This window comes from Pholcus phalangioides, unplaced genomic scaffold (genome assembly GCF_987345545.1).
Source record: "Pholcus phalangioides strain wild (caught in Gottingen) unplaced genomic scaffold, Ppha-v1.0 ptg000014l_1, whole genome shotgun sequence".
Lineage (NCBI taxonomy): Eukaryota > Metazoa > Arthropoda > Arachnida > Araneae > Pholcidae > Pholcus > Pholcus phalangioides.
In genome coordinates, this window is record NW_028301607.1 from 7,675,284 (window position 1) to 7,702,698 (window position 27,415).

General features: G+C 40.0%; 1 protein-coding gene across 2 annotated transcripts in view; it reads right to left on the reverse strand.

Annotated features, from left to right (window-relative positions):
- Positions 1-1,634: 1,634 nt before the first annotated feature.
- Positions 1,635-27,415, reverse strand: part of LOC149078071 (uncharacterized) — a 48,236-nt gene continuing 22,455 nt past the window's right edge. For both annotated transcript variants that reach the window (XM_089241662.1, XM_089241663.1), the window contains exons 2-3: positions 4,224-4,668; positions 1,635-2,012 (exon numbers count right to left, since the gene is read on the reverse strand). In XM_089241662.1, coding sequence (XP_089097788.1) covers positions 1,769-2,012; positions 4,224-4,668 — 689 coding nt within the window. In that variant the 3' untranslated portion in view covers positions 1,635-1,768. The remainder of the gene's footprint in view (positions 2,013-4,223; positions 4,669-27,415) is intronic.

Consider the following 27,415-nt stretch of genomic DNA (forward strand, 5'->3'; position numbering starts at 1 on the left):
CTTACATTCTGAACAAAGTACACTGGTGGATGAAATTAAAGGATTGAAAATGGCCTCACTCTGTCATAATGCAGGACGCACTTCTGTGTGAAGACGCTATGACTAGATTGTTGAAAAACGATTAAAATGCATAAAAAAAATAATTCCGCAGTTAATAAAACAAATATGATGTTACCGTTGAAAATATTTCAAATTTAGATTTTATCAGAATTCCAAGTTGTAAGTTGAACATTCGAGTTGTAAATTACTGCAATTAGGTATAAATTATATAGCCAGTGGTTTAACTGCCAGAATGGCTATGTTGATAGCATCTTAGAGTATTTCACGGTTGGTTTTCATGACGTCAAGCATTTGCTATAAAATACAGTCGAATATACCGTTATAGCGAAAATCTCGTTTTGATGAAAACTTCTTTAATCCTCCCCAGTTAAAAAGAAAGCCGATTCCAAGGACTAAAGACGTATGAACATGAGGTCCTTACGATATTGCAGAATTTAAGATGATTTATCTGCAAATTATCCAAGATTTAGTGATGCCGAGGTAGATCTTCTCTAGACGATTCGAACGATCACACCATCATGATCTCACTGGGTGAATCAATTAATATACAGTCGAACTCGGTTATAACGACACATCAGCTGATCGCCAATATTCGGCGATGGTGGTTGATTCCAACGGGGGATAATATTAATGAACCCTGCTTATAACGCTGATTAAAATGTAACAACTCGTATTTAATGACGCATTTTTTGTCACTTTCATTCCGTTTCTGAAGAAATTCCTAAAAAATTCTCAAAGAAATGTCCGGTTTTTCGGACATATATAGAGTTTGTTCTAATCCAAATACTTATAACAGAGATGAAGATAACTTTTCGTGTGGGGATAAATCATTTCGCCACTACACAATTCACCGACAAACAAGTCATAGACAAAGTGATGTATTGAGTGAGTGGATGAGCAGGTGAGTGAGCAAGGGAATGATCACTTGCTCACTCACCTGCTCATCACCACGCCCGAGTGGCGTGGTGGTGAGATGCTGTCACGGTCCCAAGTTCAAATCCGAGGAAGGGTACAGGTAAGATATGTTCCCTAACAAGCTCGAGGCGACCACCGATACACAGCTCCTTCATTTCCAACCGTAACTATGATTTTTGCCGCCAGGGGCAAACATTATTTTATCGCCCCACAACATTAAAATTCGATAATTTTATAACGGTGTTCTTTGTTCCCTCCTATAAAATTGCCTCCCGGGACAGTTGCCCCCCTCTTTCTTCCCCCCCCCCCCCGCCGTCCCCCTCTAGTTACGGCCCTGATGTATTTAATCTAATTAATGACAGTGTAAATTGCAATACAGCGATATGGCCGGAGTTTTTGTTTGGTCAATTTTCTCAGCTGTAGCTTTTTCGTCGATGAAATTTTTATCGGTGAATTGTCGTATCGAGACGAGTTGCTTGGTGGTGAATTGTTTGTCGGTGAATTTTCATATCGTGAATTGCGTGGCAGTGAATTTTCCGGCGCTGAATTCTCTGTACAACGACAAGATTTCAAGAAATTTTCAATGTCGTTATAACCGAATTTGACAGTACTCAATAATATCGCTTCTTGTCAACTCGCATACTCTCGATATCTCCAACTTTCAGATAAACCTTATTTATTAGGCCTTCATTTTGTTAGATGTGTACATGTGTAGTATATGATGTTTATATAATAATATATAGTTTATATCGTCCGGGAATTAAAACGTTCATATAATCGTATCTTTGGTTCCTCACATCTGGAAACTTGGCACATATACATTTCTTAGAAGTCCCGGTGGCAACAGGCACGTGGCGTTGGAAGTCACGGCACCAGCAGGTACGACGCAGGCCCCGTAGTACGTGGCCGAGACGAGCGGCGATGGATCGAGAGGATGGTGAGGGTGACTCAACGACGAGCCCTGGTCCTTCGTCTGGCCCTGGGCCTGCTGGCGGAGCTGTTCCAGGCGCTGGCTGTTCTGTCGTTTCCATTTGGTTCTGGAAGCGAAGAAAACGTGAGATTAGACATCGGTAAATCAAGGCAGAGCTCTTTTTTTGTGCTGCCATCTATACATATGCTTGTGTGGTGTAGCAGTAGTAGGTGGGGCCTCCAAAAAATGGCTCGGGATCCATGATGTTCTTAAGTCAGCCACCTCGTTGGGCAATTTGCCTGTTGTGGCGTTGTATTTGTATTTGTATTGTATTGTATATATCATGAGGATGTACATTTTTGTTTTCAGGTTGTTGGGTTCTATGCGGTCAAAACAAATTGTCAGAAAATAAATTTGAAGACAGCATTTTTCTATGATTATATTCACTATGATGTTTGTTAGATAAATAGAAGAAAAACAATTATGTTTAAAACATATTTAAAGTATTTATTTTCATTATAATTATGTATTATAATTTGTTAAGGCGCCAAGCTATTGCTATATGTTTGTCCACGCGATCTTGAAAATTCTTCAGGTTGCTAGACGTGTTTGGTCTGACAAACCTATACAATGTCCTGAAAGTGTTAACGTGGACTTTAACTAACGTTCTACCTATTGATATTCCCCTACAGAGCCACTTTAGTAATCACTAAATGTCTCGCGGATCCAAGTGCTCTGAAGCTGCGCCGCGCATCACTCAAGTAATCTGAGAATTTCCCGCAGGTAACTTGAGTGATGTAGGGCCGCTTGAGTGCTCTAAAACTGTGACATGTGTCACTCAAGGGATCTCTAAATGCACCACGGATCATTTAAGTGTTCTGGAACTGTGTCATGGGCTACTTAAGTGATGTGCGAATGTGCCACGGACTGAGTTATCTGGAAATGTGTCACCGGCCGCTTAAATGCTCTGAAATTGTGCCACGGGTCACTTAAGCGATCTAAAAATGTGCCGCCTAGTGCATTTTCAGAAAATTAGGTTTGGGGGGGGGGCACATTTGGTCTGCGGACCATGGGTTCAGCATATATGGCTTTAGAGCAGCGGTTCTCAACCTTTGGAAGCCACGGCCCGGTATCATTTATTTATGTAAGTGGAAGGCCCGGTCAAATACACGACTAATGGAAAATGAATGGGGGAAAATGAAACGGCAGGTCAGTCGCGGCCCGGTATGAATGATGTCACGACCCAATATCGGGCCGCGGCCCGGCGGTTGAGAAACACTGGCTTAAAAAAAAATTCCTTAAAGTGAAATATTTAGTTCTTGGCCTTCAAATAGCGCTGAAATGAACAGAAATTGATTATAATGACATGTACCCTAAACTAAATTTTAATTTAAAACATATTTTTGCATTAAAAAAATGATTTTTTGATCGTTTGGTTAGTGGGATGCACGACCCCTCATGCCCCCCCCCCTCCTCCACGTACGTCTCTGATCCCACCAATATGCGCTAGGTGGTAGGGAGCAGAGCTGACGAAATTTTGCTGACGGGGGGGGGGGGGGAGGGGGGGTCAAAAATGGCTAAAAATTTGCTGACGTAATATTTGAACGGCCCCTTTGTCACAAAATAGGAAATATAAATTTTTATACGGTCCCTCTGCCCTGCCTTCTATATATATAACTTCTAATTAAAAGGACAGCACTCCTTTCTCTCATTTAAGTTGGAATGTGTGCGTGCAGTGAACCTTCCATGAAGTTTGTATCTGCGTAATGTGTGTGTTAGTACCATCTACCATTAATTTTCTCTAATTATGCACGAAGTACTACTATACCGTTGTAGGCCTGTTGCTCTCTGCGGCGACTCTCATTCATGCTGTCCATTGCCAACTTTTCTTCAATTTTGAATTCGAATATCTTCAGCGAATATTGTACTTGTAGAAACTTTGAAATTGCTTTTGTTGGTCTCGGGATGGGACAAATGTTGCCGCTCTTCTTACTGATTTTCTTGACCACTCATTCCTGAAATTTGCCGCTCTGGTCAACAGCCAGCTAAGCCCCCCCCCCTTCCCCCGTAAATAGCTGCTTAATAGGAGACTCGGTATCCAGGGAATCAAACAAGTAGGCTATATTTCTACGGAGCTCTTCACACGAAAATATTGACGTATTAGCGACGGAGTCACTGGCGACATTACGTAGTAGTGGACCGTGGGAAAATGTAGAATGTAATAAAAAAAAAAGCCCATTTTTTTCACCTGGTTGTCGAAAATTGAACTTTTTTTTTCATTTGCTTTATTGTGGCTTTTGTATTTGTATTTAAAAATGGTTATGGATTCGAAACTCACCTACGATTCTGGTACCACGTTTTGACTTGGGTTTCGGTGAGACTCAGAGCTTCGGCCACGTTGCCCCTGTCGGCGACGCTCAAATACTTCTGACACCTGAACTTCCTCTCGAGGAAGGCCAGTTGGGCCTGGGTAAATGCCGTCCTCCTCCGTCGGGGCTTCTTGGACTTGCTGCTGTCCTGCTGCAACAGATGGTCTGCCTTCGTAGACGTGCAATGTCCATTCGCTGACGAGGGACCTTCGCTCCGGTGTTTCTGCTGGTTCGATAGGTTCCTGTGGTAGTGGTTGTGCTGATGGTGCTGATAGGCTGCTTCGTCGTTGCTGCTGTTGGTTGAAAACTCGCCGTCTCTTCCTACGGAACCTTTTTCGACTTCACCGTATCCGTGGTTGGAATCCAAAATGTACAGCGACTGCGGAGAAGGGGTCCTGTCCAACAAGTCGTATCCTAAATGATAGAGAAAAACGAAATATGTCACGACATATAACACATACAATTGGATATCCAATGACAGGCCATATCCGAAACATCCTGAAGAGACAAGTCGTAATGTATCACTCCGCCGAGTCTCTGACGTCACACCAAGATATGCTTCAGACTTGTAGTATCTAGGAGTCTTTGACACTACCCGCTTCACATCTTTGAAGCTGGATCCACACCAGTAGAACAATGCAGAATTCTGTAGCGCGAAAACCGGTTTTGGAAGTTGGTGGCATTGCGTGGGCGATTTAAATGGTCGATTTTGCGTGGTTACATCACAAAACCGGTTTTTTGCGCTGCGGAATTCTGCTGGTGTGGGACCGGCTTGAGAGATAGAAAGTGTTTCTGAATAATATGTGCTAGATCATTTTATTTTAAACTGTGATGGGCCACTTTTGAGGAGGGGGGGGGGGGGCATACAAAAAGAACCGGATTCTAAGGCCCACGATTACACTATGCAAGTTAAATGAAAGATCTTCTGAAGTGTAATCTCTGCCTATAAGGCAGGGATTCCCAAATTTTTCAGGTTTACCACACTCTTAAATTTGAAATACCTAGCAGCACTCTTGTTTGATGCATTCTAAAGTGCCGAGAGAAAATTTTCAGGAGTAATAACCTTATTACTTACTTCAATATAAATGTATTTTCAAGATACCTCACAGTGCCTCAACGCTCCACACAATCAGGAATCACTATATTAAGACTTTTCAAAATTTTCATTTTCGCGTTAACATTGGAGAAATGAGACTAAAAATTTCACGTACCTCGCAGCGCTCTGCTGATGCGTGTGCGCAAAATTCACCTCCATGACAATTCATATAACGTGTAGAACTCAGATACGTCGTTCGTGCTGCAACGGGTTGTAACATGTTATGGTTATCAAAATATTAAAAAAAATATATTATACTGACACCTTGTGCCCAAAAACCCAATTAGAAAGTTGTAACCCTGTCTCTATTGATGCCAACAAAATAATATACATGTTTTTATGTGCAATATTCAATGAGATATTATTGAATGAATATTGCACTCAGAAACGTGGAAAGTTTTGTTTTTTTGGCATCAGGAGAGACACGGCAACAACTTTCTAATTGGGTCTTTGGGCACAAGGTGTCAGTATATAAAAAGTTTTTTTTAATTTTTTTATTATTTTGATATCTATACAACCCCTTTCAACATGAATGACGTATCTGAGTAATAAGCGCGTTATTTGGAAATTTTTTCTAATTGGAAATATGCCTCTAGGATCAACGGTTCACCAATAAAATGCCACGCGTAGTGTTACCTATGTACCACCCTGTATAGTTCATCTATTCTACGTACATATTGATATGAGTGGGTCTACATAGGTTTTCATGGCTTTTACCCTGTATAGCAGCAGAATCATCATAATCACTTTACTAATTTCATCGTGATTGCAATTTTCTTAGGAGATTAATTGATACATTTTGGAATAAAGGATAATTGAATAAAGTTTTAAATTATTTGAAATTAATTCTTTCCCCTGAAATTGATGAAAGAAAGGCGTTTCCCTGGAAAGCTGTTTAGGCTGTGAAATTATGTTACTCACCACAATCGTCTTGGTAAGTTTGATAAATTTACCACTTTTATAGGTGATTATACATAATAACCATTGATGAAAACTTGAAATTTATCGTCTTTATCTGTGATTATGCACAATATCCTACTATAATTGACGAATTTAATAAATTTAAAAAAATAATTCCAAATGAGTCTGGTATGTGTGAAGAATATAGTCGGGACGCGATATAATGAGAACAAATTTTACGATCGTACCCCGATATAATGATATAACAATAAGCTTATATATGACATATCGTGTACAGAATATCATATAGTACAATTTTTATGTTTATCAACGACGCCACACTTAGGCATAAAGCATAATCACCGATAAACGTGATTAATTTTAGGGAATTTATGATATTTTCCTCTACCGGATCTAACTAACTATATTTACATTAAGATTATTTCTATAACTCAATACTTTAAAGAAATATTAACCGTTAATATACAGGGTGTTTCAAAAAGAATCATTCGATTAAAAAAAATATCATAACTATTTAGCTTTTAATCTGTTTTGATCGAATAATGTATAGGTAGAAAGAGGAAAATCTCGAGTTTCACGCAGTTGCCGGCAGGTAGCGCTAACGCTCTTCCTTTGGCAGCCACTTCAGTGTTTGTCAAGACTGGCTTTTCCCACAGTTGGAAACCCGATTCGGATGACTTCATTTTCCAGCAGGACGGGGCATCGCCACACTGGAGCTTGGACGTTCGATAATTTTTGAACAATCGCATTCCTAAACGATGGATCGACCGTACGATTCAGTTAAACATCACTGACCTCCAAGATCACCGGACTCACAGTGTGTGATTTCTTCTTGTTGGGGTTTATAAAGAGACTATAATAGCAGCCGTGGATGCAAACATGCCCGCAAAAGCTTGGGACGGATTTGATTACCATATAGACATATGCCACGCATCCCAAAATGGACATATTGAGCACCTTTTAATTTGGTTTGTAAAAAAACTTTGTGATTAGTCATGGAATATAAAATTGATCTTAAGTGTCTATGTGTTCAATATTTTTCGTAACATACTCATTTTAAATCGGGTGATTCTTTTAGAAACACCCTGTACATTTAAGAAATTCTCAATGTGAGGATGAAAAAAATAAGCAAAATTATATTCAACGTAAGTGACGCATTTGCGTATCTCCGCGGAAAATTCTTATAGATTTTAACTTCCAAGTGTTATCGCGCATTCTTGAAAAGCAAATATTTCTTTAGAGAATGCTCTGGAAAATAAGGGTGACCATACAGTCCGGGTCATTGCGCCACGGGTCATTTAAGCGATATGCAAATGTGCCGCTTAGTTCATTTTCACAAAATTAGGTTTGGTGGTGGGGGTTGGGCAAGCCACATCAGATAACCTTCAGGGCCACATTTGGTCCGCGGGTCAAGGGTTTACCATATATGGCTTAAAGGATGGTCGCAATGAATTTCTTAAAGAGTAATTTTGAGTTCTTAGCCTTCAAATAGCATTGAAATTAACCGAAATCGATTACAATAACATATATAAAGGGATTTTCTTTCGAAATTTTAATTTTTGTTTAATGTTTTTTATATAAAATTTTTTTTTCGTCTGTGGCAGGGGAGGCACACCAAGCCCCATATGCCACCTCCCTCCCGCGTACGTTTCTGATCCCACCAATATGTGTTAGGAGGTAGGGGGGGGCAAGGCTGACGAAATTTTGTTGACAAGGGGGAGGGGGTCAAAAATGGCTAAAAATTTGCTTACGTAATACTTGAACGGTGCCTAAATCCCATTTGGCGGAACGGGACACATGGTAAACGGTTATTGGCAAAATGGGACAACTGTTTTTCTTTCCCACATGCAGAATGTTCAATCGTTTCATTTTTTTTTTCATTCGATTCCAAAACGCGACTTTCCCCCCATAAGCTAAAATCCTGCATTTTTGTTATTCACCCATTTTGAGACGTTAGACTAAAACTGTCATATTATATCATGAATTACGATATCCTATATATATATATATACAGGGTGATTATAAAAAAACTATCCCGACATATGGGCCCCTAACTATCATACCATTCACAGAAACTGAATGAAATTTTGGCATAAGGTATTTTGATGCATGCGCTCAAGAATGATATGGAAAACAACAGCGTCACTCTAACAGTTACGGTTACAGTGAGAAAATTGCGAAAATATCAAATGGCAACACCAAGTTTTTTGTATTGGAATGTGATCTCCATTGTCAAAAACCCCAAATAGCGTTCGAACGGCAACTGTAGCATGAAAATCACCGGCGGTAGATAGGCCAAAAGTGAGGACAACCAATGAGGACAGAGAAGCAGCATAAAATAAAGCATTTTATTGTGTTTTCCACATGACCTTGTGGAGGGCTAATCAGGCTGGGATCTCAAACGGTGTGACGAATGAAACGAACATTAATGCTCTGGTGCACGGCAAAGTCCTTTTTCCTTGCCTAGCTCCGGGCATTTTCGTGCTACAGGTGCCATTCCAACGCTATTTAGTGTTTTTCAGTATGGAGATCGCATTCCAATACAAAAAACTTGGTGTTGCCATTTGATATTTTCGAAATTTTCTCACTGTAACCGTAACTGTTAGAGTGACACTGTTGTTTTCCATATCATTCTTGAGCGCATACCTCAAAATACCTTATGCCAAAATTTCATTCAGTTTCTGTGAATGGTATGATAGTTAGGGGCCCATATGTCGGGATAGTTTTTTTATAATCACCCCGTATATAAATGTACAATAAGTTTCATAGTTTCCTTGAGAAATTTCATCGGAAAAAGGAAATCTGAACCCGGCCAACTGAAAGAAACTGATCAAGAACTGGAAGAAAGGGATTTCATTTTTCATCATACATTTGCCTTCCCTACAGGAAGGCCACACGTGCATGTATAACAGCGAATTCTACGGACTGATTCAACACCACCTATTGAAGAAGGCCTTCAGCACGAAGCTCTTGACATCACTGAAGAAATCCATCTCACCTATAGATATTGGATATAGCATGCCGACGCATGTGCCATCTTTACCCTTTTTTTTGTAGCATATCCAATGGCTATAGGTGAGATGACCTTCTTCAGTGACGTCACGAACTTTCGTGCTGTGGCCTTCTTCTATAGGTGGGGATGGTGGTGTTGACTGATTACAACATAAAGTACAGAGATGCTTGTCAACAAGGGCGGGGCCAGAGATTATCTTCTAGTCTCCTACATGGTCTCTTAGACCGATAACGATAACTTACAGGGAAAAAAAAATTATGGAATGTTTAGCTTCAGAAATACCGAAAAAAAACTATCGATTGTAAAAAAAAATTGAAAACATTATCCAAAGTCTTGATAATCACAGTCGAATCCCGTTTTAACGAATACCGATATAGCGAAAATCTCGTTTTAACGAACACTTTTCTAATCCCCCAGATAAGCTTACATAGGAACAATGCATAAATCTGGAATTCCTTTATAACGAAATTTCGTTATAGCGAAGTGATTTCTTCGGTCTCTTGGAGTTCGTTATAGCGGGATTCGACTGTATAAATGAATTTTCCCGTGTTGTGATATTGTCCCGTTCCGTTCTTTCCAAAAAGTTATAACAACACCTGAATGATATGAGTTTCTTTTTTTTTTTCCTGTCTTAAAAAAATTCCCGTGACCTAGCGATGCTAACCCTGAAAACCGTTTTTGATTTCGGTTTTTATGAATTTTTAAAGTTTCTACACGGACTTTTTGCCCACCACCTGTATTTATTCATTAACAGAGGCTATTGTTTTTTACTTTTCATTCCCTACTCGTATGTATGTAATGTACTGTATATACTGTAATGTTATAGTAAATGCGCTTGTATTTTTAATAAATAATGTATCATATTCATTGATAACTATTTAGTAATTGTACGTAGAAAATGTACATTTTCATATTTATTTTTAATACAATACAAATACAACGCCACAACAAGCAAAATGCCCAACGAAGTGGCTGAGAAAAAGATGCCCATAAAAATATGATTGTCATATATTTCAAAAATACAGCAACCCAATTAAAAATGCAATTGACACAAATTATAAACAATATATACACGTGATAAAATATTATACAACGCCCATAAAGAATACTTATGGTTGTCTTATTCTAAGTATGGACAGAGCTTCTCGATTTACCCCAACGTGTTTATCGTATTTCTTTTTGAACGTGTCAATTGTGTTACAATTTACTACCTCCGGGGGTAAGCTATTCCATTTATTAACAACCCTATTGGAGAAAAATTCCCTGCGACACCATAGCCTTGCATTGTCCCTCACCAATCGATACTGGTGTCCCCTTGTAAAAGCATTCGATTGGCGGTGTACTAAAAGTTCATGGTCCATCCTATCCATCCCATTGAAAATTTTGAACACTTCGATCATATCTCCTCGACACCTGCGTTCTGTAATTTACTTCATTTTTATATAGTATTTGTTTATTTTTTATGCAATTACACATGCATCGGTCGTTACGTAATTTCACACATTATGGCAATCGAACCCGTATTTAGCGCAAACCTGTGTTCAACGGGAAAAAAATCTCGGTTCCTTGAGTTTCCGTTAAAGACAGGTTTTACTGTATTTTTAAAAATAAAATTGCATCATCGGTAACAGTGAAATGTGCGTTTCTGCACAGTAGAAGCTTCTATGGGGGAGAGAACTGTCACATTTCACTATTACTCTCTCATAGAGGCTTCTACGGCCCAGAAACGCACATTTCACTACTACTATCATCTCGGTACTGAAAACATTCTCATTCAATTCCTGATGGAATAAATCTCTTTAACTATTTTCTCTTTGAGCACTTGAATTTGGGCAGGGCCGGAACTGGAGAGGAAAGCAACTACCCTAGATGAAACGGCAATCTTGAAGGGGGTGAAAAATTTTTAGAGAGAGAGAAAAATAGTACGCATTCACTTCAAAACATGATGAAAAAAACGCTGTTATAGAGTTTTGGAGTTTTACAGTGACGGGGGGGGGGGTACTACCATTTTATCGCAACATTGCCCTCGTAAGCATTCCACCTAGAAACTTTTCAAGTTTTAACGAATTGGTGCATGTTGGAATGTGTTGTGCCAGTAACGTGAAGTTTGTTTCTGTGGAATGCATGTTATGCGTTTCATAGAGTGCTGTCTTCTGATTTCAGAAGCAAACAATTCGGCAGCTTTAATTTATTTTAATTTATTCTGCCTGTTTTCTTGTGTGAAAATTTCAGGTAAAGGGCCTTTCAAGTATTACATAAGCACATTTTTAGCCATTTTTGACCACCCTCCCCCCTTGTCATAAAAAGTCAGCAAATCGGAAACCCCTCCCCCCCCCCTCGATGCTGACGTAATACTTGAATGACCCCTAACATGGGCTCGTTGTTTTGTTTAACCACTTGCCTGACTTGCTCGTGTCAGACGCGAGCATCCGCTTCTTCGCGAAACTGATTTACCCGTGCTTAGCCATCTCCTAGAGATAGAAGGCCTCCGCAGTCTGCTTGTGACGTCAGTAAGTAGTCCATTTTCCCTCAGAATATTCAGGGAAAAAAAAATTCGCTGCTCGTGCCAGTATCATCGATGTGCGGAAAAGAAATGATCTCTGGCTCAGAAATTGGCGATTTCTATGCCCCACATCCAATCACTATGCAGTATTTTTGAGCCAGTCAGGAAGATTCTACGCCAAAGTAAGAAGAAACGAAATAGGATGCTGTGTTTTAAAATGTAGCAAACTTGCTAGGTAGTCTGAATGACGTTTATGGCAAACCCCGTGCAGGCCTTCTATTTCTAGGAGGTGCTGGCCTAGCACGGGTATCCTAATCATTGCTCCTAGAGGGCGCTAACGGAAAGTAGACATTCAACTAAATCTACACAAACGATATGTGGTTTCATGCAATATATAACGATATCTAGATACATAATATCTAGTTCAGTTGCATAATGTATCTAAAAACTAGGTTATTTATATTCCATACAAAAAAAAATTCATTATAAGAGCTTTTTAATTTTTTATCAACTTCAAAAAAAGGTAAAGAGTGAAAAAACATGTGGTTAACGTTCAATGAAAAGCTTGAGGGAAATTTCCCACAAGTGCCCATCGTTGTATGAGGGGTGAGTTCACCGAACATTTCAAGATTCTACACACCTGTAACACATAATGGCTCTCAGTGTCCAATCAGTGCTGATCATGCAACACTACCTGTCAAGACTGATCATGTAACATTGCCTGGCAAGACTGATCATGTAACACTACCTGGCAAGACTGATCATGTAACACTACCTGGCAAGACTGATCATGTAACATTGCCTGGCAAGACTGATCATGTAACACTACCTGGCAAGACTGATCATGTAACACTACCTGGCAAGACTGATCATGTAACATTGCCTGGCAAGACTGATCATATAACATTACCTGGCAAGAAAAGATTTAGCATGTTCCGGGGGGGGGGGGAACCCACATGGTCACGATTTCTAAAACTGGCCGTCCTTTCACTTCATTTTTTTGCTCGAGTTGGAATTATTCGCTTCGTTTTTTACTCTAGCTGGTGTTGGTTTGACGCACTGGACCAGCGGGGGCGGGGTAGGCGAATTCACTCTTTCTCTTCCTTGGATCACTCTTTCTACATTTCGGTTTAGAATGGTGTATGCCAAATTTCACACCACACTCAACTCGGCTGGCCAAATACAAAGAGAAGCAATTTTTTTCTCTTGTTCTGTATTTTTTTTTGTTATCATAAATTTACTTTTCATTAAAAAGACCATTTCATCAAATATATACACTGAAGTGCCAAAAGTCATGGGACACCTCTTAATATTGCAGCACTGCGCGGGGTAAAAGGAAGTCCCATACGATATTAAGAGGTATCCCATGACTTTTGGCCCTTCAGCACTGAAGTCATGGGACACCTCTTAATATCGTGTGGGACCTCCCTTTACCCGGCGAAGTGCGGTAATATTAAGAGGTATCCCATGACTCTTTTGGCACTTCGGTGTATATTTTTTTTACTATTTTCTCGTTCTTTTGACAGCTTCTTCCATATTTCGTAAATTATAATGAGAATACAGTAGAGTTTCGATTATCCGAAACAATTAATCCAAACAATTCCCGTCTGGGGGTCGTCGGATAACTGATTTTTCGGATAACCGAATATTCGCGGAAAAAAATTTACCAGTGTTTATAGGAATAATATGAAACAAAAAAACTGATATTAAACACAAAACTGATATTTGCATGAATTTGGGGAACATATCATTTGCCGCTGTGGTGGTCGAGTGGTTATAGTGCCGGACTCGTGATGCGAGGATCCGGGTTCGAACCCCACAGTGGTGGTCGGCTGAAGTTGGTTTTCTGTGGTTCCCAACTTCAAGGCGCAAATGCGAGCCGATCTCCCCGTTAAAAAGTCTCGCCACAGAGAGCAACAGTCCTACAACGGTAAATCATTCAACCATAACACTTCACTCATAGTTAGTAAAAACTGGGGGCAGATGACAGCACTACACATAACAAGCATTACACAGAAACAAACTTTACGTCAGGTTGCACTACACGTACACGCACATTCCCGCATGTACCGATTCGTTGGGGGGTTCCGCGGGGGGGGGGGGGTGCATGTGTGGTGTAGCAGTAGTAGGTAGGGGCTCGGGGGTCCATGATGTTCTTAAGTCAGCCACCTCGTTGGGCAATTTGCCTGTTGTGGCGTTGTATTTGTATTTGTATAAAAAACGGTACAGATATAGTATAGAAAGCTATACATGATTGGAAAACCCTCGTCCAATAGGCCAAGAATTAATATTAACACAGAAAAAGCCATGACATAATCAGACAATAATTTATAATGACGTAATACTTATAACATATTATTGTGATGAAACATCAACAGATAAAAAATTTGATCTTAATATTTTCGGTATAAAAATGTATTAGTTTTTGACATAAAAGTGCTTGCATAGATTGTAATTTCTGAAAATAAACTACATTTGCAAAGTTTGGAAGAAACACGACAAAAGCAAGATCGCTGAATTTTGGTACTAAAACGTACCTACTCGTACAATTCTCAAGATCACAGACAAAGAGCTGAAACAACATTCAGCTGTGAGCAGGCCCGTAGACAGAACTTTCGTTCTGGGGGACCAAGGTAACAGAACAATAGATTTGGCCATCTTTTTTCCTTTTTTTTATCCATTTTCTCACATTTCGGAGGGGGACCAGACCCCGAAGTTCCTCCCCCCCCCCCGCTCTCGCTACGAGTTTGGTTGTGAGGTTATGTACACTGTTAATGGCACCATTAGCAGGATCCCTAGGATGAAATCTTTAGCTAGCCTTCAAACTACACTTTTCACAGGTGCTTCTGTAGTGGCTTTATATCAGGAAAGAACAAAAATTGACAAATTCTCCCAGGGCCGGAGCCCTGTCAGCACTACCCTTGTGGGTGGGGGGGGGGGGCACGATACTGCTCAATCCATTTCAAGTGTGTTTACTTTATAGTCAAGGTACAACAGTTTCCTCCTTACACTCACGATTGAAATACACGACAGACCTCAAAATGGCAGGATAAAAGAGAAAAGTAGGAAAAGTTTCACTTTTTACATACGAAAGCGCATTTGGAAAACGCGCTGGCTTCGCATTTCCCGTAGAAATGCTCGGAGACTTGGGGGGGGGGGGTTCGAAAAGAATCACAGCTTATTTTACGGGAGGTTTCCGACAAATAAAAAGAGGGTGGGAAAGATAAGCAATTGTTGTTTCCGACCCCAACTACCGCGGGACCGTGACAATGGAAATTCTATTCCCCCGGCCCCCTCCCTGCCTACAAAACACACAACCTCTTTTGACTACCCGACCGTCTCATTCCCAATTGTAATCGACAGTCAACGCGTGATAAGCCGCCCCACACACACACACAAGAGGTCGACCTCACTTGTACGTACTTTATATACAGCTTATTATAGGGATCAGGGGAATACCCCGCGTGTATTAAATAAATACATAAAAAAATTTTTTTAGTGTTGTATAATCCACTTCTTTCCCATCCCGACCACTTGAAAAAACTGGAGTTTTACGTAAGTTGCTTTTAAATTAGGCATGAGGAGGATAGAGGAAGTACCGACGGAGAGTGGGGAGATGATACAATACCATGGAAGAAAGTGATGATGGGGAGTTATATGTGTATAATCAGACCATTAAGTTTTTTTTTTTATAGTGAATACGTGTATAATGTCGGATTAGGACACGTAGATCCTCAACTTTTGACACGCTTAGTTCCGTCGAGGTCTTTCTTGTACATCCCCTCTCGCGTAACACCTGAGCCCACCGACAGAGGGCGCTGCTGTGCCAACGCTGCTATGTTGAGGGGAATCACAAAAGCAATTGCCTCGATTGTTAACTTTTTCCTTCCTCGACCCCCCTTACGTCTTTTTCACTTTCGCCGACATATTTGCATGCATGCACAGTCCCCCCCTGCCCGATACAATTTTATTATTGGGGCTGTGTATTACCATATTTTATTCGGTTAATAAGGTCGTTAAAATTCTTGTATCCTCCCTCCCCCCACTCGTTGTAGGGTGAATCTTTGGATATCCCTAGGCTGATTATATTTCCTCGAGAAAAATACGGCAGCGGATTTGCCGCGTGGATTACAACACAAACTTTGTCGCCTTTCCCGCATTCTGGTCTAATTTTCTTGACCCATTCATTCCTCGAATTCGCCGTCCTATGCTCTCTTGGCCCCTATACCTATAAATTGACCTGTGTCCCCGCTAAGTCACTCTTTTGGTTACTCACAATCTTGCGTAATCTTTTGGTCTCACTCCAATCTCACGCATTCTTTACATCAGCGTTTCTTAACCTTTCTAAACCCAAGGACCAATAAAATATCTGAAACAATTCGACGGATCACTTGTGTCCCGTATTATGGGACATGCCAGCATTTTCAGTTGTCCCGAATTTTGTTCAGTTTTTTTAACGATGTTTGTTCGAATTTTTGATGTTTACTAAAATCTTGAGAATAAACAGCGTTTTTAATAATTATTATGGTAATTATGGCTATGAATACTAATATTCATCTCACGCATTTGTCAAGTTTAATGCCTTTCCCTCAACTTTTCTGGCGATTTTAATTACAATTAGGGATTTTTCCGACTTATGGCAACTTTTCGGATGACAGTTGGTGACGCCCCGTATTTTACTATAAGATCCCAGTTCCCCCTCCTGTATTTTTCTCAATGAAATATGGTCATCTATTTATTTGAATGGTTTTTTCTCGTCAAATATTTTTTTCTTTACTGCGATTTGTAGCAGCCCTTTATTCCCACCCTTCCTTTATTTTTGCATTTGGCAAAGTTGCCATAAATTCCAATTTTTGGCTGCAATCACTGATATCCCGTATTTAGGTTCGTCATTTAAAGCATTTTCCTTGATGGTGAACGTAAGTATGAAAGTATTATATTTACTTGAACTTACATGGGTATTAGTGATATATGAATTAAAACAATTGAATAATTTTTCATTCAGTAAGAATCGCATTATCAAGTCTACCTGTTGAACACCTATGCCATCGTCACGGACCCACCTCTGGTCCGCGGACCATAGGTGGAGAAACGCTACTCTAGGTCACTTCTATGTTCATACACGCTTTTGGTCACTGTTTTGGTCATTAATATGCTTTCACAAACTCTAGGTCACTATTTTGGTCATTAATATGCTTTCACAAACTCTAGGTCACTATTTTGGTCATTAATATGCTTTCACAAACTCTAGGTCACTATTTTGGTCATTAATATGCTTTCACAAACTCTAGGTCACTATTTTGGTCATTTACAAGTTTGCACACGCTCTAGATCAGTTTCCCAACCTTTTTTTGTCACATCCCCACGGTCGTCTTAAGAGCATCATGGGCCCCCGGGTCAAGTGATTTTTCTGAGGCCCTTTACCTGGCAAATTCTCGAAAATTTCACCCGGTTTTGATTTTTGTGAGGCCTTTCTTTCTTGAGGCCCCGCCCGGGTGGGCCCAAGTGTTAAGACGGCACTGCATCGCCCCTTTTTTTCTTCAGAAATTTTTTTCTTCCATCCCCCCACCCAACGCAATCTAACCCATAGTATCCTATGTTATACCCGTATCTTCTACGCCCCTCCCCCTGGAATCCCATCGCCTCCGGGGGCGTTACAGCCCAAGTTGGGAATCACTACTCTAGATAATTTTTTTGGTCACTCACATGCTTGCAAACTCTTTTTGGTCACTCACTGACCTTTCCTTGAGCTGTCCAGACATAGGAGGATTTATTGAGGGTTATGCAAATTTTGCTGCACCCTTCTCCCATTCTAAAAAAAATTTCTTCGCCAATCATTCCACAAATTTTCCGCCCCTATGAACAAACTATAGCCCGCTAAGAGGAGTCCCCCCCCCCCTCCAGTCAATACGCTACTGATTGAATAACATATTTGAGAAGTTTCAAAAGAATTGGACACTAATTCATATTATGGGCATGTTTTTCGTCGTAATTATTGTAAATTTCCTCTTAATTTACTCAATTTAATTAAAATAATTAGAGGTATTATGGTTTTGGGAACCTTCATATCCCATGTAACAAAAAATTACAGAAAAAACAATTTGTTTCTATTTTTGAAAAATTTATTTCTGTTCATAATCATGAAAAAAGAAATTCAAAAATTCAAAAATCCAGATCGAAAAGCAGCACAAAATTTCCAAAAATTTCATTATTACCAAGAAATGCATTATATTCATTGTTAATAATAAATTACCAAGAAATTTATTATTTAAAAAAATGAATTTCATGGTAAACAAATTTTAAAAAGCAACTTGTCAAATTTATTTTAGACTTTTTAACTTCAAAAAAATATTAATTTCATCCATAATTAATCCATATTAATTTTTGGAATGAAAAAATTTATTAAAAATATTTCTCGACCAAAGCGTCAGTAGAAAATGGTTATAATGCATAAATACAAACTTTTATCGCCAAATGGCGAACTGTGAAGAGGGCTGATGTTTTGGGGAGAGGCTCTGTCGCCAATCAGTGAAATTTCGATACAACGATAGTCTTTGGACAAGGAAAAAATATTGTTGTAGAGGGATTAGGAGACCTTTCAAGTGTTACGTCAGCAGATTTTTAGCCTTGTTTGACCCCGTATCCCCGCTCCCGCCCTCCGTAGTGCGGCCAGCGAAATTTCGTTATTGTAATCAGGGACGTACGCGGGGAGGGGGGCATAGGGTAGCTCATGCCCTTCCCCCCCCCCCTTCCCAGATGATCAAATATGTTTGTGCAAAGAATATTTAAAACAAAAAAAAATTTCGGAAGAAAATGTTTTATTATGTTATTATAATTAATTTCTGTTAAATTGAAGGCTAAGAAGTTAAAATTTCTTTTTAAGAAATTCATTGAGACCTCACCCTCCAAGCCATATATGCTAAACCCATGGCTGGTTAGTTGATGTGGCCCGCCACATTAAACCTAATTTTGTAAAAGTGAACTAAGAGGCACATTTACAAATCGCTTAAGTGGCCCGTGGCACAATTCCAGAGCATTTAAGTTACCCGTGACACATTCACACATCACTTAAGTGACCTGCAACGCTGTTACAGAACACTCAAGTGGTCCGTCGCACATTTAGACATCCCTTGAATGATATGTTCCATGGTTTTAGAGCACTTAAGTGATCCCCAGTGCAGTTCTATATCACTCACGTTACCCGTGGCACATTCCCAGATTACTAAAGTGATCCGTGGCGCATTCCCAGATTTGCTTAGGTGATCCGCGGCATAATTACGGATCGCTTGATTGACGCACAGCACAGTCCCGGAGCACTAGAGCGGTCCAGACACATTTTCAGATCACTTGAAGGGTCGGCGGAACGTTTAAGGATCACTGAGGTGGCTCAATAGAGAACTTATCAATATGTAGAATGCATTTCGGGTGACCACAAACTAGCGAAATGTGTATCCCCGTTTTTGGCACAACGCGTAAGATGTCATTAAGGATATTTCACATACAGGGTGTGCAAAAAGTCCGTAGAAACTTTATAAATTCATAAAAACCGGAAAAATAATAACCGAAATAAAAAAAGGGTTAGCATCGCTAGGTCAGGGGGATTTTTTTAAGACAGGAAAAAAACCCCTCAAAAACAGCGGACAGGGGGCACTGACCAGGGGCGTAGCCAGAAATTTCGTTCGTGGGAGGGGGCACTTTCATTTTGGGAGGGGGGACCAAAGTGACAGAACAATGGATTTGGCCATCTTTTTTCCTTTTTTCGGTCATTTTCTCACATTTCGGGGGGGGGGGGGACCAGACCCCCAAGCCCCCCCCCCTCGCTACGTCCTTGGCACTGACGTACACAAGTCAAAGAAAGGATACGCAAATAACGAACAGAATGCCTCCAAATCGTTCATTTACAGCAGTATGTATAACACCTTACAGGCATATGTATATATATATATATACAGGGTGGGCAAAAAGTTTCATATTTTAAATGAGAACAAGTTAAGTGAACTAGAAAGATATTATAGCAAAAATATGAAAATTCAAAAAGAAATGAAAATTTCAAATAGGAATCCAAAAAAAGTTACAGCCAATGTCTAGGACTCTCATCAGGGGGCGGGGGGGGGGCACCCTTACAGTGGCTTAACACAGAACGTTTCTGAGAGCATTTTTCCTGGCATTCATAGCCAAAATATATGCTCTATTCCCCCGACGTTCTGCCGAAGTACCATTGAATTCAAAAATCAAAATAGAAGCAAAACACATGTTTTTTTGTCAATTTGAAAAAAAAGGCAAAGTGGCAGTCAATATAAAAATATGTAAAATAGATGCGAAGGTGCAAGTACATACTATGTGTCAGTCCTACGTGTGGTGTGGCGGGTTGTGTTCAAAGTGAATAGTTATTGGTACGAGGAGGAAGAAAGTCCAAGGTGTAAGTAGTGTATATATATGTATTAAGACTGTATATTAAGATGTTTTTGAGATTGTTAAATGCATTTTGAAAATCGTTGGCATTATTACAGATATGTTTGATGCGAGAAAAATGATTAAAACACAATATTTTTGAAAAACTTTTTTGCTGATATTTGAATTGTGATCGGTTAGAAAATTAACTTTGAAATTGAAGTATTTTATTTTGTCGTGGATACCATATTGTTAGCAATGTTTATTTCTAAGTCGAGGAAATCAGTTTGATTATTGTTGTGATTAGTTTTTTTTTTTTTTAAGGTTTAATGTGTTAGGATAGACTTGCTGCCTGATTTCGTGAAAGTGTCCTTATTTTGGTCATTCACGTGCTTGCTCCCTTGCGTGAGCAAATCAATCTTGCAAAATCGCAAATGCAAATGACCATGTCAATCATTTGCTCACTCACGTGCTTGAAAACCCTCTAGGTCGCTTTTTTGGTCATTCACATGCTTGCACGCGATCTAGCTAACTCTTTTGGGTCACTCACTGACCCAGTCCTTACTGTCTCGGTAGACATGGAATGGATTCATCTAGAATTATACAAAATTTCCCGCCCTTCCAACATTCTACTAATTTTCTTATACAAACATTCCTCAAATTTTCCGTCCCTCTGAACTCGCCACCCTGGGCCACTAAGCACCTACCCCTTCTCTAAATACACCGCTGACTAGAAATGCCACCTAGATAATGTGTGTGAGATCACAATATTAATTCTAGAGTTTCTAAAAATTTCGTAGCAAATAATTCATAATTTTCATGTGCCGACGGAAATTGATTTTCGGCAGTTTCACAATCAAAAATATGCGTATAAAAAACGTGAAATTCAAAATTTCCTTCAGGATTTGAAGAGATACCCCTTAAGATGAGCAGTAGGTAGTACTGATGAAGCATGAAAAACTACTGTTGAGCCCTCCCCCCACCTTCCAAGGTAAATTTTTCATGATATCCGCCTGTTGCCGACAAAAGCCGCCCTAGAGTTAATTTTATCGCTCTTATCCTTGTTCCGTTTTCTGTATCATCTCTTTCTCAAATTTGCAGCCCTGAGTGGGACCGCTCTGCCCCACTCTGTGAATATGCATGTGTTTCTAGGTCACATTTTTGGTCGCTAACATGCTTGGACACTGTTTTGGTCACTCACATGTTTGGACTCCTTTTTGAGTCGGTACCGTTACGGATTGTTTAAAATACATGAAATTCGGGTTTTTAACTCATGTCTAAGGGTGCGAACAAATTGCGCGCTGGTTTCTGATTCTGCATTGGTTGAAAAACATGAAATTCAAGTTTTGAACCAATCCGCAACGGCGCCGGTTCACAGATCGGAAACCAACTTGCACATACCCTATATTCAGGTCCACACAAGTTCAGCTGCGTAGGAGTGGGTGATTTTTATGGCCGATTCTGCGCACAGCCACACCCCAAAACCGGTTTGTGCCGTGCAGAATTCTGCGCGTCTCAGCTGGTGTGAAAACCAATGTATAACGTTTGATTAAACTGGTTTTGAGCGACATCAAACAAAACAAGGCATTGAGAAATTGAAAATATTCCGAAGTCTTAAAAAAAATAAAAATAAAAACACTCCAAAATGAATTGAGCGCTCCAAAGCTTCAAAAATAACTTTCATTGTTTACGGTTTATTCCCTCAACAATGCTATCCTTTCGATTATTTAACAGCCTCATCTATACTGTTGACGAAAAGGAAGTAGTTCATTTGAAACAACAATAAATAGGAAACCTATTGTTAGCAAAAGGAGCAAAACGAGTATATAAGGAACCACCATTTCACACACGACATCAGTAATAGTTGTGTGAAAAGTCAGATGACGATGAAGATCTGCAACTTCATGGAGCGGGTCACTTAGCTATTAATCTGAACTCTTGTTCTCTGTTCTAACTTAAAAAAGGTCCATATTCGAAGGGTAACCCTCTCCCAGTGCTTCTTCAACAGTTTGGTAGTTGGATGGTTTTTATCGGTCGTCTCAACGCCGTCCAAACGAGTTTGATTTCTCGGAGGCAATTGAACTGGGATCGGAAACATATAGGATGTATTAGATAAAGAACATGGTCTTATAGAGATCAAGTATTGGCTAAAAAACCTGCACCACAATTATTTACACACTGACACTAATTTTGCAGAAACACTGCCTTTGAAAAGCACCTTTGAATGTTAACGAGTTACTCTCTTAATTCAGAGGTGTCTAGGCTGAATCTTTTTGGAAGTTGCATTTCATTTGTATACACACCCACGAATGTGCCCCGTAACTATTTGCAATATGAACGATTCTTATTCGAAGCCATTTTTATATCATAATTTTAAGTAATGGGATATTTTTAGATCCGCGAGCCGAAAAAAGGGTCCAATCATAGCCTCACTGGCCGGGTTTCGGGGAAAATTGTAGAACATCAAAGAAAATGTCTCTGATGAGATTTGATCCTTCAGATAAGTTATGAATTGTACTTTTGCTGTAACCCGCGACTTCGCCGCTCTCGTGAATTTGGCCATCTGAGAATTGTTCTGAAATGATTTCCATCACATAATAGTTTCACCCCGTCGGGGTTTAAATTTACAGAAATCCTATCATAGAGTTGACTCTCTATATATCGTCGCTGTGGTGGTCGAGTGGTAATGGTGACGAACTCGCGTCGCGAGGTCCCGGATTCGAACCTCACCGTCGCCACAGTGGCGGTCGACTGGAGTTGGTTTTCTGTGATTCTCCACTTCAAGGCGCGAATGCGAGTCGATTTCACCCCTCTAGCCAAAAAGACAAACAGACCGTACAAATGTAATTCAATCATAACACATCGTTCATTTCACTTCTGAAATATCGATGGCAGCACTGGAGAAACCTAGAGCCACCCAGACTCTGTCTCGAGAAGCAACGTGAGCTCTTTGGCCCCCCGGAGTTCGGGGGGTCCAGGTCATCTCCGGCAAAACCGAAATTTATTGATACGTCAAATATTACATATAGTGCAAGGAAAACAAAAATTATATGAGTCAAGTCAAAGTGCAACGGGCACGGATAATACTTAAATAATCATAAAAAGTAGTATAAGGTCTTATCGCAAAAGGCGCAATCAGAAGTTTGGTTCATCAAGGATTGTATGACAGGGCAGAGCATCCCCATTGCAGTTCAATACACTCAGTCTAATTCGCACTGTTGAAGATCTTTTAAAAGTTCTCCGGGACTTCATTACATTTGGGATTCATTGTGATCCTCGCTTGCAAACAGTGCTTGCTACCAGCGCGCTGTGAGGTGAAGACGCGGCGATCTCCTTAATGGCGCTGGTACCGAAGTTACAGGAGCTGGAGGAGAGACGGATCCTTTATCTTCCCAGGATGTTCCTCAAGGAATTTCACCATTTTTCTTGTATTTCCTTTTGATTCCTCTCGACGTAGTATACCAAGCATCCACGGTCTGTGTAGATGGGCAGCCCGCGAACGGAAGTGAGAGGGCGTCGTTTCTGGACAGCATGTGGCGTACCAGGTTCAAGACAAGAACATTTGTCACTGGCAATCGCGGACGGTCGGACCTAACTCAGGCTAAAGCTAGCAATTGCTGACAATGCCACCAGATGGACGTGGGTTCGATTCCCCGCACAGGGGCAGTTGAATTTTTCTCTCTTTCCAAACTATACCTTTACATCAGCCAACTGTTAAAAACCTTTGTATGGATAGCGGAGAGTGACATCATCCTCGGATAATTCCTATGTGTTCTAAATAAAAACTGTGTGTGTGCGTTAGAGTGTGTGTGTGTATAGAGAACTACAACTAGACCAATAGATGTGCTGAGCGTGGATTGGTTTAGGAAATTAGGAAAAAAAACAACTCATGTCTTACTCTTGTATTATATAATTTTTAGCTTGAAATTGTATTTCCCCCCCCCTTATTTTTCACAATGCCAGCAATATAGTTTTATTTCTTATTCTTAATTATTTTTATTGCCAAAAAATGCATCAATTTCATTTGTGATATTGCAAATGCTTCGATCACAGTTCAGAACCAGTTTTGTCTCTCGTTTTTTGCTCAGTAAATCGCATTTATTCCATTTATTCATGTTGCTCTTATAATTGACTCTTGCATTATCATATTTATACATTGCTTGCAAATGTATTTTCTCCTTATTTTTGCGATTTCAGCAAATATGGTTATTTTTCGTATTCTTGATTATTATTGTTTCTTTTTTGTTATGAACAAATAATGCTTCAAATCCGTGTGATATTGCAATTACAGTAATTAGAGATATACGTAGAAATAGTGTGTATTATGTCTTCATTATAACTTTTTCTCTGACGTTCTTATGTCTTTACGTTCGAATGTATGTAGTTATGCGACTGATGCCAGTCCAACAGAATCTGTAGCGCCGACTGAACTTGCTTACATCAAATTTTGGCACGAACTCATCTTGTATTGATCAAAGATCTCTAATTAGTGTATCTTGATAGTGTAACATTTTATAATGTTGCATAACATCATCCCCTTTTATGACTTATAATTCTTTCGACTGTGTTGTTTTGCATTTTATCTCGATGAGCCCTCGTTTTGCAAAGATGCTTCCCGATTGGACGTTTGCGGGATGATGCTACCTGATTGGTCTATTCGAATTTTCTCAGAGTTCCCGCTCGAAATGAATCTAAGCCATGGCGTTGCGGTCGGTGATGTAGATTTATTATCGTTTACTAGTGTATTTTTGAAGGCCCGAATATATGTGCCTCAATAGAAATCCAAATCAACTGTGGACTTGACTTTGTGAAAAACTCTCGCTTCCTGAAATTTAAATCTATGGCCCTCTTGTCAACAGTGAGGGGCGATGTGATCGATTTTTCACATTCCTGATTCTTAACACAGCGAGCGTGTTAATTTAATCTTGCTTTTATGGGTCTCCTTGTCTGCCCTACATAACCGAGAGGGCAATCACCACATGGAATGTAATAAATGCCCCATTGTTTATACTGTATAAGCATCTTTAGGGGGGGGGGCATGAAACCAAAGGTTTTAGTGGGCAAATTCCTCACCGAAGATCAAATAGATTGTTAAATAGTTTCCGCGATCTTCTTTCTACATTTTCAATTTCTTCCAGAGCTTGAAGATACGGCAAATATTTACGATAGGAAGCCATGTTTCAAGAAGTAAATAATACTAGCGCGAATGCGTTTACCAGCACCGGTAATGCTCACGAAGCTGGGCTGGAAGAGATCTCGGCAACGGGATAAGTCCGGTGGCAGAGACCCTGGCGTTCATTCATTCATTCAGCACCGGTAATGCTAACCACCCAAAAGCAGCGGTAAAAGTTAAAGCGGAAAAGGAGTGGTAACTCGTCGGTTAAACGTACGGAGAATACAGTTTTTCAAATAACCGTCATTTTTACAACTACCTACCGATTAATCGCTGATGGTGAGTAAGGCCGTTAATCCATCAACCAGAGTGGGAAACACGGTCAACGTGACTAGTGGTTAAATATTCTTCCTCTGAAGACGACACCCATTGGTGCCGAAATTGCATTAGGATTTTTTGTGTTTTTTTTCATGTATTTCCCTTATTCGTTGGTGTCTTCTTAACATTTTACGGATCCGATTATTATTTTATGATTATTTAATTATTATTATGATTATTTTTAAAATTATTTATTTGATATTTACTTTATTTGAATATTTGCTAACTTGTCTCATTACCTGAAGCGGATTTTAGTCGGATAAGGCCCGGACGCGTGTAAGAGGAAAACATTGGGCCCCTTGAATTAGAAAAAGTGTAAAGTTTGGGTTTCTTGAGGCCCCCCTTCAGAAGTCGGGGCCCTGGGCGCTCGACCGATGCGCCCGCCGTTAAATCCGCCTCTGCTCATTACTAACTCTAAACCACAAAGCATTATTATTATTATTATTTTGGAATTTTGTAAATGTTTCCTCATTTTTGATATTCAAGAAATGCATAGAAAACATGTATCAGCAAATGTTGAAACTTGTTATCAGCCAAGAGGGGATACTGGATATACACAAATCTTCACATACAATTTTTTTTCCAGAAATTCATTGCCAATTCCCCGCCATCGCCCCCCCCCCCCGCACTTTTCCCAGAGGTAGCGTACTTTCTCTTAGATGCCATTAAAGAAACCCTGAAAATCTATTTTTAAGAGCTGCCCTCTGATGAGAGCTTGTGTTAAGTCCATGTCCACCATATTTCCAACTCAAAACACACGATCCTTTATGTTAGAGCATAGGTTCCCAACCTTTTTTGTCCCATCGCCCCCTTCTTCAGAAATTTTTCTCTCCCATTGCCCCCCAACGCAGTCTAACCCATAGGATTCTAGGTTACACCCGTAGCTTCTACCGCCCCCCTGGAATAATCCATCGCCCCCAGAGGGCATTAACGCCCATTTTTGTCCACTCGCACCCTTCTTCAGAAATTTTTTTTCTCTCATCGCCCCCCAACGCAATATAACCAATAGGTTCCTATGTTATACCTGTAGCTTCTATCGTCCCCTGGAACATTCCATCGCCCCCCATCCAGATGGCATTAACACCTTTTTTGTCCCATCGCCCCCCTTCTTCAGAAATTTTTTTTCTCTCATCGCCCCCCCAACGCAATATAACCAATAGGGTCCTATGTTATACCCGTAATAGAAAGTGCCCGAAAATGACGAAAACGGTAATCAATTTCGGTGACTACCCGCGTTATTTTCTATGAAACTGACCAAATTTTAAGCACAATTCATGCGATATTGCAAAAACTTCTATAAATGGAAAAAAATGGAATAAGGTGGTCAAAAAATCGACTAGAATGCTTGGTCTCATTTTCAAAAAGGTCTCTTCGCGTTCTCCTTAAGTCATTTTTCCGCTTTTTCGAGGCTTAATTCGTCCTGGACTGGAGTATGCTGTAAGGTTTTGGAGACCATACCTACAGAGGGATCTAGGCTTTGTTGAGGGGGTGCAGAGAAGAGCTACGCGTATCCTTATTGGCACACGGGGCTTGAGTTATGAAGAGGGACTTGATTTTTTGAATATGTTTACATTGGATGAACGCGGGCGTCGAGGAGATATGATCGAAGTGTTCAAAATTTTCAATGGGATGGATAGGATGGACCATGAACTTTTAGTACACCGCCAATCGACTGCTTTTACAAGGGGACACCAGTATCGATTGGTGAGGGACAATGCAAGGCTATGGTGTCGCAGGGAATTTTTC